Here is a 14,541-nt window from a genome sequence, read left to right as displayed (position 1 = left end):
ATATTTACAACGATTTTTCCGTTCAGCTTATTGCAATTGAAATTCCAGGCGGGGATTAGTCAGCTATTAGCACGTGGTCATCCGGCCAACTGAGACATGAATAAAATAACGGGCATTCCATGGAACAGCGAAACGGAAAGCGGAGAGGAGTCATCCTAAAAAGGGAAAGTAAAATGGTGTTGGGAAAGTGAAAAGGATTCGTAAAGCCATTTAATAATGTATATATAACATATTTAAAGTATATATAAGAGATAATTAAGTTCTTTAGGAAAAATCACGTATACGACCAGTGGTCGCGTTTCACTTTGGTTCCAGTTTTTGACCTATTGAAAATGATATTTTTTTTTTAAACAATGGATCATTATAGTAATTTAAAAATGTATTAAAAAACCATATTTGTATTTTAAGTAAAAATAATGGTTTTGAATCATTTATGTGTTTAGCAACATCATAAAAAAACGAATGATCTCAGAGCGATGATCACCCAGCAAATTCAGAATCGCATAATAATAATAAATTCCAGTTTAACCCAATTCGAAAAGCCCGAAAAATTCTTTCCATATTAACCCAACAAAGTGATTGATTAGTATAAATAAATAACTGAGCAAAGCATGGCAATCAAAAGCCCCATTGAGCCACACCTGCTCCAGCGGCACCTTTCGATTGGTGATGATATTCCACATGACAGACAAGATAGACCGACGGGCAGCGGAGTGCGAAGTCGGCGTCGCCGTCGCCGATCTACAGAAAAAACAAAAAAAAGAAGCAACACTCAGCTGACCTCATTACAAATGTGCTATAACAAATATAATAATGGCTAATAAAATTAACAACCCAAAATAGTAGAGGCAAATTAAATATTAAATATGGTATAATTTATACGCGTTAATTTATTAAGTTTTCGCCAAAAGGTTTGAACAGGTTGCGTGAAAAAGAGTGAAATAGTGTTGGAAAGGAGGTAGGGGAGGGTATACGGGTGGTATGCGTAATTTATTGCGCATTGAAAAAGTGCACTTTGACTAAATGTTGAGTATTACGAGTTTTCTAAAGCGCACTGAAAATAAATAGCAATCAGGACTTGTTTAAAAATGTTTTTTTTTTTCATTTTTAATAATATTAATATATATGAAAACTTTTTGGATGGTAAATGCTCTGCCTGTTGTAAATTTATACGTTTTTATTACTCATTAGAAAGATGAAACATGTTTTGTATTATACTGCTAATGAGTATAATCTTAAAATGTATCTAAGTCATTTTTTTATTTTTAGATACATTAACTAAAAGGAACAGTAGATAATAAACTTCATAGCTTAAGAACTTAATTATGTTCAAGAAGCGCTTTGTCTTTCAAATCGATTTTTTTTTGTAAGGTATACCTTCTTTTTCTTAGTGTACACGGACACATTTATATATAGAAATACACTATTATACAAATCTACATTAAGCTGACCTCCTCCTCGAGCGGCTCGCTGCGACGGCGACGCTGGCAGAGGCTGTGGCAGCAGCGCTGGCAGCGGCGGAGGCAGCGGCGAATTGCGGTCGAAACCGTCCCTGGGCGAATCTGTATCTGTATCTGTGTGTGAGTGTGCTTTGTATATGTGCGCCGCGTGTGTGCGGCATATGAAAAGTGTGTCAAGGTTTTTTGAATAATATTTTGTGCAGCGTTAACGCGACGTCAGCAGAGAAAACGTTTGCTGTTGTTGTTGCCTCTTTTTCCCTTATTGTTGCTGCTCTCGATTGTTGTTGTTGCTATTGTTGCTGGCATTTTGTTGTAATCGCCGTTGTTGCCATGTTTGCTCTTTTCATTGTGCCACTCCCCCTCCCCCACCCTTTCTCCACCCATCGCCCACCCAACCCCCTTTGTGTTTGCTCATTTCACACTGTCATCGTTTCTTCTTCTCGCATTTTATTTGTACTTAATTTTGCTTTGTGGACAACACATTACTTGTGCCATTATTTATTGTTTACTTTTTAATACTGACTTCTTTATATTCAATTTAATTGAGATTCGCGCCTTTAATTGGGTTTATTCGTCAATCAACCGCATTTCTTTCGCTCTTTATCTTTTGTATTTGGGCAGCGTCCGATAAGAAAAGCGAATTGGAGACGATTGTAATGGTGTAATCGGAATGTGGGTGGCGCGAGATTTATTTCCGTGGGCTTTTCACTTGCCGTGGGGTAGGCTTAATCCGGCGTAAAGTTGCTGGAGAGTTGGCATAACCCACATGGGAGTGTGTTGCCAAACCTTTGCCTCTAACTCGTCCAATTAGCGTTCTTTTTTTTTTATTGGGAAAGCCGAAACGAAGAAAACCGAACAACAAACGCAAACAGTTGTTTGCCTAAGTCGGTTATTTATGGGCACACACTTTTACCGCCTGGCAACTGTGATTCAAATCCAGGTAAAAGTTGAAATCGTTGGGTTGAAAGGTATTATTATGAGGTCTTTCAATAAATCCAAAGCCTTAAACATAACAAGTCTCATTTAGTTAAGATGTTTAAAATGCTTCTGTCTCAAATAAGTCATTGCAATATGGGTCTGAAAGCAATTGAATCTATTGCGAGGAGTGTTCACTGTACCAAGCCCACACTCACGCACATGCTTACGTATAGGCCCGATTTCCGCTCTTTTGAGATCCCAACACACGTCCCATAAAATTTCCCATTGACCCATTAACATGGAAACCAGCCACAGAAAGCGAAACAGAAGCACACAAGAAACAGACCCCCACATAAATACATAAAACATACATATGTATATCCATATGTATGCGTGTACAATAAAAATAGAGTTTGGAACCTATCCTAAGGTATTTGTTGTTATTTTATGTTTCAACAACAACAACCTACACCAACATGGCAACAGTTTTCCATTACAGCACGCAGAGAGTTGAGGAGTGAAAGAGAGTGCAAGAGCATACAGGCAACCCCCCAGCCGCAGGCATCTCGCTCTAGCTCATAGGAAAGGAGGCGTTGGTTGGCAGGGGGGTAGTGGTGCTGTAGTAGGCCTGAAACGAAAACGAAATCGAAATTAATCTCTCTAACATAGACCTGAATCTGTACAACAAAAAAGTAGGTCAACTGCGGCAGCGGCGTCGCCATACACACACACACACCCGCGCGCATACACAAAAACACACACAGCAACACACTTTCACTTATTACATTATTCAGGCCCCAAAAGCCGAGAGAGCGAGAGCGGCCGCTTGTGGGCGAAACTTGTTCGTGTTGCCGCAGTTGCCGTCGGCTGCGCTGCCGTCGTCGCAGTCGATTATTTCATATTGAAAGCAAAAGTGATCTGTGAGAGAGAGCCTCTCCCAGCGCCACTTAACCCCCCAGCGCCCCTCGTAGCCGGCTTGTCAATTAAGCATTGGGGAAAAATGTTACAAGGTTTCGTTTCAGGTTAAGACGAGTTTTTTGTTTCTCTCTTTTCGGTTTTTTTTTCTTATATCGTTTTTTTTTTTCAATTTTTGTATGAACAAATTTTGTGTTTTCTAAATTTAGCTCCAGTGTGTGCTTGTGTGTGTGTGTTGGTGTTTTTGTTTTGCTTGCGATGACGACAACGCAAAGAAGGCAAGAAGAAGATGGCATAAGATAGGTGGTTGGAAAGGGGCAGAAGTGGGGCCGCGCGGAGCGACGTTGCTTTTTCGACTCGTTTTTCTTTCTTTTTTCTCATTCCTCCCAGTGCGTCGACGAAATAAAATAAGTGACCTGCCTCATTTGAAATTTGTTTGCGGGCGGCTGGCAGAGTTTTTCCTTCTTTTTTACACATACATACATACATACATACGTCTTGCGATGCAATTGAAAAGGTTGGAGGTTGCGTCTGCGGTGGGGTTAAAAGGGGTGGGAGGGGGTGGGGACCTGCGCGGTTGGCGACTAACGATCGCGGATGGCAAAATGTCTGGGAATGTGCGTTTAATTGAGGGCTTGTTTTCCTATGTGGAATTAAAAAAAATTATTAAAAATCAATCGATCTTGTTTAACTTCTAGAAATGGTTGCAGTTAATTTAAATATTTAAATAATGCATCAATCATAAAGTTTTGTTGTAAAGTTATTATCGACACCATTTATTTACTTTTACGATCTTTGTTTCTTTAATAAACTAAATTTCCCAGTTAATGTGTTTATGATACTGATTTTTTAAATCTTTAAAGAGCGTTTGATTTTTGTTAACATATTTAAACAGTTACAAAATTCTGGCAATTGAGATTAAAGTTAAATAAGTTTACATTCAATTTGAAAAGGTATTTAAACTTGCCACCAAATGATTCGTACTTGCCACATTATTCCCCCAATAATCCTTAGTACCACACAATCCAAAAGTCACACAGCGCTGAATAATGGTCAGTGGCATACAAATAGCCAAAGATACGGCAGAAATAACAAATGTTTCCAGAAAATCAACACAAATCTCGAACTCCGTACCCGAGAGTCGCCGAAAAAACTGAAAACAGAAAACATTTGGCAATCGTCACATAAATTAAAATGTCCAGCCCCGAATCCCACCGTTTGTTTCCCCCAAATTGTTCAGAATTAAGCTATGAAAATTAACTGCATATTGCGTAAAAACAAAACCCGCACACAACAGTAAAAAGAAAAACAAATAAAGAAAACCTTCGACGGCTGACAAAATGACCAGCAAACCTCAATACGAATCGGATTCCAAATCTGATTCAGTGACCAAAATAATAACAACAACAATTGTTGACAATTTTGGTGACTATTTGTATGCGGTGCACGTTCCAAGTAAATTTTATACGTTTAATGTTTTATTATGAAGTTAAACGAAGGCAGTTCCATTCCGTCAGTCAATCGTCAGTCAGTCAGTCGGTGTCCAGTCATCGCAAGAAAATACAACAAATATCCAAAGGCCCAAAAAAAACCCAAAATAACAAAACAGAATACAGTTAAAACAGTTGAAAAATTTGCCGTGCTTTTTTCCACCACACGACATTAACATTTGTGCCACCAGCGCAGGCGACAAATCGCCGGCGATTGGGGAGCTTTGGTTGGGGGCTGGCTTAATGTTTTGTCTTCTTATGTTTTGGCAGTCAAGCGCGAGCTTGCGCACATTTTTCGGCCAGTTTAATGTGCTGCCAAAACGCCCACAAAAGCGTCGCTTTTGATTTGTAAATGTCAACCTAAAACTCAAGAAAGTGCGAGCAAAAAAATAGAATAAATACTTCAATCTATAAGTTTTTTTTATCTAAAATGTTAAATTACTATTCTAGTGTCGAAATTCTAAAAATAATCTATAAAGTTGCATATTCCCTTTCAAAATTGGAATAATATCTAATTGGACACTAGTTACAGTTTCCACGCTTCTTAACTTTTGAATCCACCCATGCAGCACTTGACATTTTGGCCACCTGTGTCCACTGTACAGTGAGGCATTTTGAGACTGAAACTCCGACAGCCAGCCAGCCAGCGATTGACAAACAACTGTCGAAAAAGTCATTGCGCATGCGCACAAGTCAAAAAGGCAAACGTTAACGCAAGCGAAACAAAACGAGAACCAAAAGAGTTAACCGATCTTTTTTTGGTGCATACATATGTACGTATGTATGTATAGACATGCACATACATATTGACGGACATATTTGGGCAACGGTTACACGGAGCCATTTAAATGGAGTAGCGAAGTGGAAGCTGATGCTGATGCCGATGCAAAAGTAGGTCTCCTCTCGCACACTCAGATACTCGGATACTCGTATCTCTCTCTCGCTATCAGCCAAAAACCCAACCGAAACCCAAACCTGTTTGGCTGGCGCTGCCTGGAATGAATCAAACGGGACCGAGAGTGAGAGTGAAGCAGGGCCTACAGCGGTGGTTCGACAAATAGTTGCTAGTTAAAATAGAACTTTTAAATGCAATGATTTCCAAATATTTGAAATATTAATATTATTTAAAGTTTTTCTTTTTTAAAAATTTTAGTAATTTGTTTTTGGAAAATTTTTAAAATTGTATAGTACTATAATATACTATTATGCAGTTGATAAGTATTGTCTTATCCTTAATTAATTTTGCGTGGCAAAACTGAACATATTTTATTACTTTTCTCTTTTAAGGATATGCTTTCAAAAACTTGGTTAGTGAAAAGCATTGTCTACTTTCTAGGGACCGACCGAGTTGCATTTCAAGGACTCCAAAATTAAGTTTTGTTTAAGCAAACTAAGTCTTAGTTTGTCAAATTTTTTTTTTTTTTTATAATAATTATACATTGATGTACTTTAATATTTGACGAAATCATTCGTTCATTGGCACATGTAATTCCTATTTTTCCAAATTAAATATATTTTTTTATTAAATAAAATTAAAGAACATTTTTTTTAGGAAAATAAAAGGATTGAGAAATTTGAATACACCGAATACTATTTGACCAACCTCAACTGTGAGTGAGTTGTGCCTTTGGGATTCGTGTGTGTGTGTGCATTTTGTCATTACCTGCTGTCCATATGATCACAGATCCAAAGACTTGTTGGCTACGGTCACGAACATTTTTTCTTTTATTTTGGGGGGAAGGAAATGAAAAGTTGCCTTAGTCTTTTGTTTTCCGTTTCTGTACTTTTTCTTGGGTAAACTTTTGAGTGCGTTTGGTTATTTCGTAAGATCACCATACACACATATAGCATATCGGAGTTGTTTTAGTAGAGCAATGGAGCGGTAGACTTGGAGAAGGGGGAGGAAGAGGAAGAGGAAGCGGGAGAAGACAGAGCCGCGTCTCAGTCTCAAAGTTGCGTCTTCTTTCATCTTTGGTAATTGAGCGTTGAAATGTTGTAATCCCCCCAACCTACATGAAGGTGGCAAACGTGTTTCAGTTTTTTCGTTCCTTCTCTTTTTTATATTTTACGCAAACAGAAAAGTTGGGAGACAGAGACACGTTTTCACGTGGATCGTTGAAGGTTCCCCCTTAACTGCATTTTATGCACTTTTCTTCTCTTCGGGTTTTTAGGGTTTTTCCCCCACATTGAATGTTTCTGGCTCCTCTTTATTTGATTTTTTTCTTATATTTTCGGCATTTATTTTTGGGACTCATGACTGTTGCATTTTAATGGGTGATGGGCCCCTTTTTCGCTTCATCGCCTTCAGTTCCGTTTTGGGTTAGTTAAGGAATCGGACTTGGACTTGGGTTCGGACCCCGGACTCTTGGGGAGTGAAAGTTTATTTTGCCGGCCACGTTTTACCATATTGTGGGTATTTTATGCATGTGTTTCATGCTCCTTTCGGCGGAATCTTATGCAATCGCTGGGGTTTCTGCTTTTAATGGCCTCTCCATCGCAGGGCTTGCGTCCTTATTTGGGTTCGTGGAGTTGTTAAATTTTGGTTTTCTTAATGAGTGATTTAGTCGAAGTTTTTCGCCGTACGTTAATTAGCCGTAAAATATTACGTATACGCAACGCTAATTGTTTTTTGGGACGGTGAAGCGAGAAAGATTTGCAGACGATATAACATTAAAATCAGTTTTGTAGTGTAATAAAATTTTAAAACTTCAAATAACCTGAAAGCATGAAACAAAAATACAAGACCACCCAGGCCTAAAAAATATTTACATTCACAAAAAAAAAAATAATTAACGCCAAAGTAAATCCGAGAAGTAAATTTAAGTTAATAATAATTTGATACCATATTAATCAAAAATGGACTACATTTTAAACGCAAAAATAATTAAAAAATAAAACATATAAATTCTTAATACATTTTATAAATTTATTATAACTATTTGATGTAATGAATTACATATTCTTTAAATTAGTCAAAAAGAATGACGAATGAGCTTACAAAAATTCCCCATAGCAACTTAATTACCCCAAGAGACACAATAACTTTATATTAAACCAGCAAAAATCCCAAAGTAATACTTATTAAATAAAAGCATGAATAGGCGAAACAATAACAAAAACATAGAAATAGGAAACGAAAACGCGCCACATGAAAACCGTGTCATGAACAAATGCAACAAAACCAGCAAAAAAAAAAAACAATGAGAAACCCACAAACTAATTGAGACCAAAACACAGACACAAAACGGAAAGAAAAACGAAGAAACTAAACCAAGCAGCTGCAGTAGCAACAAAACCCAAAAATCCAAAGCACAAAAAATCGTACAAAAAACTGCTGAAGAAGAGACCCAAAAAAATTCCCAGTTTATTTGAGTGAGTAAGAAATTACAAAATAGCCACTTGAAAAGTTAAGGCTTAAAGGCTTTCATAATGCCAAACCCACAGTGGAGGATAGAAAAATATATACGACTTCTAAGACCGAAAACGAAATTTGTTTTATTTGTTATTTCAAGCAAGTGACTACCTAATGACTATCTAATATTTATTAATGAAATATTAAAGGAAGATTTGATATTTCATTTAAAAGGTCAATAAAATTTTTAAAAAATTTTATTTTCTTTATAATATTTATATTAAAATCTTATTGAAGAAAGAGCCACTTTGTGTATGAAATAATGTAATTTAAAGCAATATCATTGGATTTATTAACTAAAATAAAAACATTGCTGTACCAAAACTTTTAAAAAATTTCTTGAAAAAATAGTTATACAATGTATAACTATAATAAAAAAGTTGCCTTTATGATGCTGAAAAAAAATTACCATTTCACTTGCCCACGACTGTGCGAAAGAATGACGTACTGTTGTTGCACTGCGGTGTACAGTGGCTCAAAGCTATGCCAAAAAGTTTCACTTTCGCTTTCCGTTTGGGTTTGAGTTTGAGTTTCAACAGCAAAAACAAAGCCCCAAAAAAAAGGGGGGCACTAAGTCAAGCCAAGCAGCGCTGCTCGCTCTCTATTTGGCAAGAGAGAGAGAGAGAGGGAGAGAGCGAAAAAGAATACAAAGGCAGAGAGCGCAGCTTCGTTGAAAGTGAAACGAGCGAGTATCCGAGCGACCCACCGAGCGTATACGTAATAACCGAAATGGCCGACTGAGAGCGAGAGTGGCAGCGACGCCGGCCGAGGCAGAGGCAGCGACGCCAGCCGAGCAGCGTATTGCGGTATCCTCGCCGTTTACTTGGGTTTAGTCAATCGAGATACGTGGTTGATGTTGGTCGTGTTTTTCGCATAGCTATCCACTTATAAATAAATATATATATACATGCAACAACAACAACACACACATAGATGACAAAGCGTTACACCTAACGAAATATTGTTAACAACAAATGTGCGCGTGTGAGTGACCCAAATATCGATCAAAATAAACAAAAGAGCCATTGCGAAATAGATAAAAAGGCAATCGAATTGCATGCACCGAATACAATACAAATACAAATACAAGCAAAATTGAAGTCAAACCCAATTGCACCTCACCCACACCAGCAGAACAGCCCAAGGATTATGTTCTCTTGCTGCGTTGCGTGAGAGTGTGTGTGTGTGTGTCTCAGTGCAACAGTGCATCAGTGTGTGTGCAATGCAAATTGTTTAAACAACAAATCCGATTCCCACATATAGTGCAATAAATTCGTGACCCACTTTCAATCAAAATACAAAAGTGAAAATATACTAAGCAAGCCAAATGTGTTTATACATCTCGTTTCAATTCAACGCACACAATCAAGCTTATATATAAAGTATATAAAAAAGTCCTACCTCTATCCAGGCAAACCAACCAAAAGTTTATAAAGAAATCATCCTTTTTGCTGTCTACTCTACATATAAATATACATAAACATACATATATCTATCTCACTCACCTCGTCAAAGTACCTGCAAAAAAGTAACAATTTAAGCAAAAGTAAAATAAAATATAAACAAAGCAAAAAGAAAACATCTTATCAAATGCTAAATAAATGTCAAGGAACACAGCGAGTTTGTTAAATGATTTTCTTGTAAAGGAAATCGATCAATTAACAATAAAATTACACATCTTCTAAAGAACCAAACAATTCCAAACATTTTTAAAATACATTTCTTTTAAAGAAAGTAAAACATAAATAGTTGTAAAAAAGCAAGTAAAACACCATTAAATTAAATATGTCAAGATATTACGATACATTTTAACTATCAACGTTGAAAACAAATACAAGCAAATACAATTTGTTACAGAACCCCAACTATTCTGTTCAACAATTGGCCTTAACAATGTTGCAAATAACAAATTTGCAAAAATTAAGTGCAAAAACCAGACCACCGTATGTTAACCGCAACCTATTTTACTACCAAATTTAAACCAACTCTGCAACACAAGTGCTGCTAATTGAGCCAACTAAAGCGAATAAACAATTTAACCTTCCGTCCAGGAAATAAAACAACAAACGATAACTCTTCGGCCTTCTAAAAAAGGGAGTTTAAAATCGAAAACCACTCGCCTTGAATTCTACGCAAAAAAACGTACATGAAATGTTATTAGAAATGGATCAGCAACAGGCGACCGTACAGTTTATATCGTCGCTGAATATATCGCCGTTCAGCATGCAGCTGGAGCAGCAGCAGCAGCCCTCCAGTCCCGCTCTGGCCGCCGGTGGCAACAGCAACAACAACGCGGCCAGCGGTAGCAACAACAGCGTTAGCGGCAACAACACCACCAGCAGCAGCAACAACAACAATAACAACGACAATGATGCACACGTTCTAACGAAATTCGAGCACGAATACAATGCCTACACGCTGCAGTTGGCCGGAGGCGGTGGGAGTGGCAGCGGCAACCAACAGCACCACAGCAACCACGGCAACCACCAGCAGCAGCAGCAACAACAACAGCAGCAGCAGCAGCAACATCAGCAGCAGCAGCAAGAACACTACCAGCAGCAACAGCAACAGAATATCGCCAACAATGCCAATCAATTCAACTCCTCGTCCTACTCGTATATATACAATTTTGATTCACAGTATATATTCCCGACAGGCTACCAGGACACCACCTCCTCACACTCGCAGCAGAGCGGAGGAGGCGGTGGCGGCGGCGGTGGCAATCTGCTAAACGGCAGCTCCGGCGGCAGTTCCGCCGGCGGTGGCTACATGCTGCTCCCCCAGGCGGCCAGCTCCAGTGGCAACAATGGCAACCCGAACGCCGGCCATATGTCCTCCGGTTCCGTGGGCAACGGCAGCGGAGGCGCTGGCAACGGCGGAGCGGGCGGCAATTCCGGTCCCGGCAATCCCATGGGCGGCACGAGCGCCACGCCGGGACACGGCGGCGAGGTGATCGACTTCAAGCACCTGTTCGAGGAGCTTTGCCCCGTGTGCGGCGACAAGGTGAGCGGCTACCACTACGGCCTGCTCACGTGCGAGTCCTGCAAGGGCTTCTTCAAGCGCACCGTGCAGAACAAGAAGGTCTACACCTGCGTGGCGGAGCGATCGTGCCACATCGACAAGACGCAGCGCAAGCGGTGTCCCTACTGCCGATTCCAGAAGTGCCTCGAGGTGGGCATGAAGCTAGAGGGTGAGTCCGAAGTTCTATATATCCTTTTTTCTCTATATATAAGGTAAAGTTAAGTGACAGGATTTACTAAGGAAAAGATATGTTGGATGAGAAACAATTTCTTAGGCTACTAGATGATTAGGCAATGCAAGTTCCTTTGGTGGGATTCCCAAAATTCAGTTATCATTTTGGTAAAGAAGGGGAATTTTGAAAGAAGAAACATAATTCAACTTAGCATATTAATTTTAAATGTATTGAAGCGGTTACAGCTTTAAGTAAAAAATTTATCTAAATTCAACTATATTATATATATATATTAAAAAAACCACACCTTTATTTTCATTATATGTAGTGATTGTGTGATGTAGTTTATACCTTCTAGATAGTTTTTTAGACTTCGTAAGAGTCAGCTCCAACCAAAGTCACGTATTTTCCCTGACCCTCGACAACAATTTGTTTACAACGTTGCGTATGAGTGATGTCCCTGGGGGAGCAATATAAAAATCGCTCGTATTTGCATTTAACATTGAAAACTTCTAGAAATTAGATATTTATAAGTTGACACTGAGTATTTAAGCCCGGAATGAAAATAAATATTTTAGATCAGGTTACAAATGAAGTATTTGCGTTTCTTCGATGATGTTTGAATATACAAAGAAGTTAGCTAGTTTCGAGTTCATTAAAGTATACAAAACGGTTTTATTTCTGGATCTTAGTACAATCTTGACAAAATTATTAAAAAGTCCCAGTATTTGTATTATCTTGTGCGTTTTAAGAGAACTGATTCATAATAAAGACAAAATCTTCTTTATTTATACTTCTAAGGTGCAATGCAGATTTTATTTGATGTTTTTAAAGATACTTTAAAACATAAAATGTCATTGTTTTAATAGATTGTTTAGAAATGCATTTAATAAGGTTTTATAATGAATCAGCTTACAAAGTTTTACTTAGATTGTTCAAAAATGCATTTGATATTGTCGTGATATTTTTTAAAAAGGGAAGAATTATCTTTTTCTAGTTTTCCTGCTACAAAAAAGCGGAAAGCGATATTTCGACTATTGGCAGCCTCACCCATGACCCCTTTTCCGTTCTACGAGTCCGTTTGCATGGAAGTGCATATAATATAACAGGGTTCGTCTCTTGCTGCCAGTTTTTGGCATTCGGTTGCATTGCTTTGGCAGTAAATGAAATTAAATCGATATTTCTTATTATTTATAAATGTGCAGGCACAAAACGTACGAATGAGCCAGTTAGCACTGAAATTCTTTGGAGAATTGTTTCTGCTGCAAATAAGTAACTTTAAAGCCTGCTGTCCCATAGGAATTTCCACGATCTACGCAGAATTCACTCATTTCAGAACGGCTTTGAATGATTCAGCAAAGATTATGCAAAAGTGCATTATTGATAGCCTCCGCGGGGCTGTGCTCCCATTTCAGTCACATAAACAACGGCGTTAAAAATGTATTAACAAATGCATATGTATGCGGCCATATCCCAGACCTATCCCAATTATTTGTTTCGCCGCCTGTCTCGTTATTATTGTTATTGTTGTTATTATTGTTGAGTAGGTCGGTCAGTCTGCGGTTCGTATTTTCGATGTACTTGGCTCTGTCACGTCTTAATGACGCCAGCTTTTGTCATTGTTGTTGTCACTGCGTCAACATTTTTTGTCCGCCTTGTTTTATTTTTTTATTACACAAAAGTACTGTTTCTCATTTACCTCGTTCTCATTTACCTTTGCCTGTATATTTTTATATTTTCTTTGTTCTCTTTTTTTGCTTCCAGCATAGAGAACTTAATGTGTATCTCGATGTTTCAAGTATATTTCACATTTTATAGAATTTGTTTTAAGAGTTTTTAAACGATTAATAATCAATAAAGCTGAAAAATAATAATTGTTTCGTTTCCCTATTTCGATTTTCTTTTTAAAATATGAAGTAATTCTTTCTAAAATTTAAAGTACCTACTCATTTGATTGTTAGTCCAAAGCTTAGTTTGCGAAACGGTTTAAGCCCCTTTCATACTTATTCCATTGAAATTTAATACCGCTCCCTGTATTATTTTTGCATTCACCTTCTTACTTGCATAATTACTGTTTATCTCGGAAAAAATGCTCCCCATTTACCCACCCTTTTCCCATTTTCCTTTTTTTTTGCGTAAGTCAAAGTTATTTAAGGGAAAAACAACTTAAACCACACTAGTTGAGAGGGCGCCCCACAAACAAGCATGTGCTGTGAATATAGTACACAGACATGTATTGCCATATGTACTGGGTTATGGGGATATACATACATACGTACATACATATATGTATGTATGAGACCCCATCTACACATACATAAATACATATATACGTGGATCCAAGTGTACATGTATTCAGAGCCAGTGCAGCATGCACCGGTCCCAAAAGAATTCCACGCCCTCACCCACAAAACAAGGCTCTGCCTGCGTCGCTGCTGCGAGAGAGCCGGGAGAGGAGAGCGGGAAGGGGGCGGACAGAGCAGAGCAGGGAGCAAAAACAAAGCTCGAAACCAAAACACAAAAAGCGGCAAACGGAAAAAGAGAGACTTAGTGGAGCTCTCTCGCTTTTTTACAGGGCGCACTTTAAATAAGGAACATAAATTGGGTGGGTTCTGTCTTTAATATATGAATAAATTATAATGGAATTCAATTAATAAATAAATAATAAATAAATTATATATTATAATACGTAATTCTATAGGTTAATAAACCTGTCAAAGGACTTTCTATATTTTGCATTTTTTTTCCATTAAGTTAACTATTTTTGAAATAATAACAAGTACAATACCAAATAAAATTCTATATTTTTTTTAAACATTAAACTATTGAGCGAATATGTGCTTCTCTTTTGTACTTGAGTGCTCTCTTTTCAAAAATTGTTTGCATTTTGTAATAGATTTTTCCTGACTGACTGCTTTTGTGGACTGGATTCAAACTAGCACGAGCAATTTTTGTTCTGCGTTTCTGTTTTTTTTTTTTTTTTTGTTTGTTACTTATCATTTGAAACGCTCACTTGACTTGCCACATGTTGTGTTGTTTGTGGGGCAGCGTCAAACAAACTGTGGAAATTTTTATGCAAAGTGTGAAAAGCGTGAAAATTGTGATTGCCGGACGCCGAAATTGCTTTTGGGTGGAGTTTTTGAGCCTTAGATA

The 14,541-nt window shown here is 37.9% G+C and overlaps 1 protein-coding gene across 1 annotated transcript in view; it reads left to right on the top strand.

The window, feature by feature from the left end:
* LOC6618344 (nuclear hormone receptor FTZ-F1) overlaps positions 1-14,541 on the top strand; it is a 40,634-nt gene that overhangs the window by 17,676 nt on the left and 8,417 nt on the right. Inside the window, exon 3 of the mRNA XM_002042580.2 lies at positions 10,852-11,385. Coding sequence (XP_002042616.2) covers positions 10,852-11,385 — 534 coding nt within the window. The remainder of the gene's footprint in view (positions 1-10,851; positions 11,386-14,541) is intronic.

The sequence above is a fragment of the Drosophila sechellia genome, chromosome 3L (genome assembly GCF_004382195.2).
Source record: "Drosophila sechellia strain sech25 chromosome 3L, ASM438219v1, whole genome shotgun sequence".
NCBI classification, from domain to species: domain Eukaryota; kingdom Metazoa; phylum Arthropoda; class Insecta; order Diptera; family Drosophilidae; genus Drosophila; species Drosophila sechellia.
Note: the sequence above shows the minus strand (reverse complement) of the source record. Positions and strands in the feature narration are given on the sequence as shown.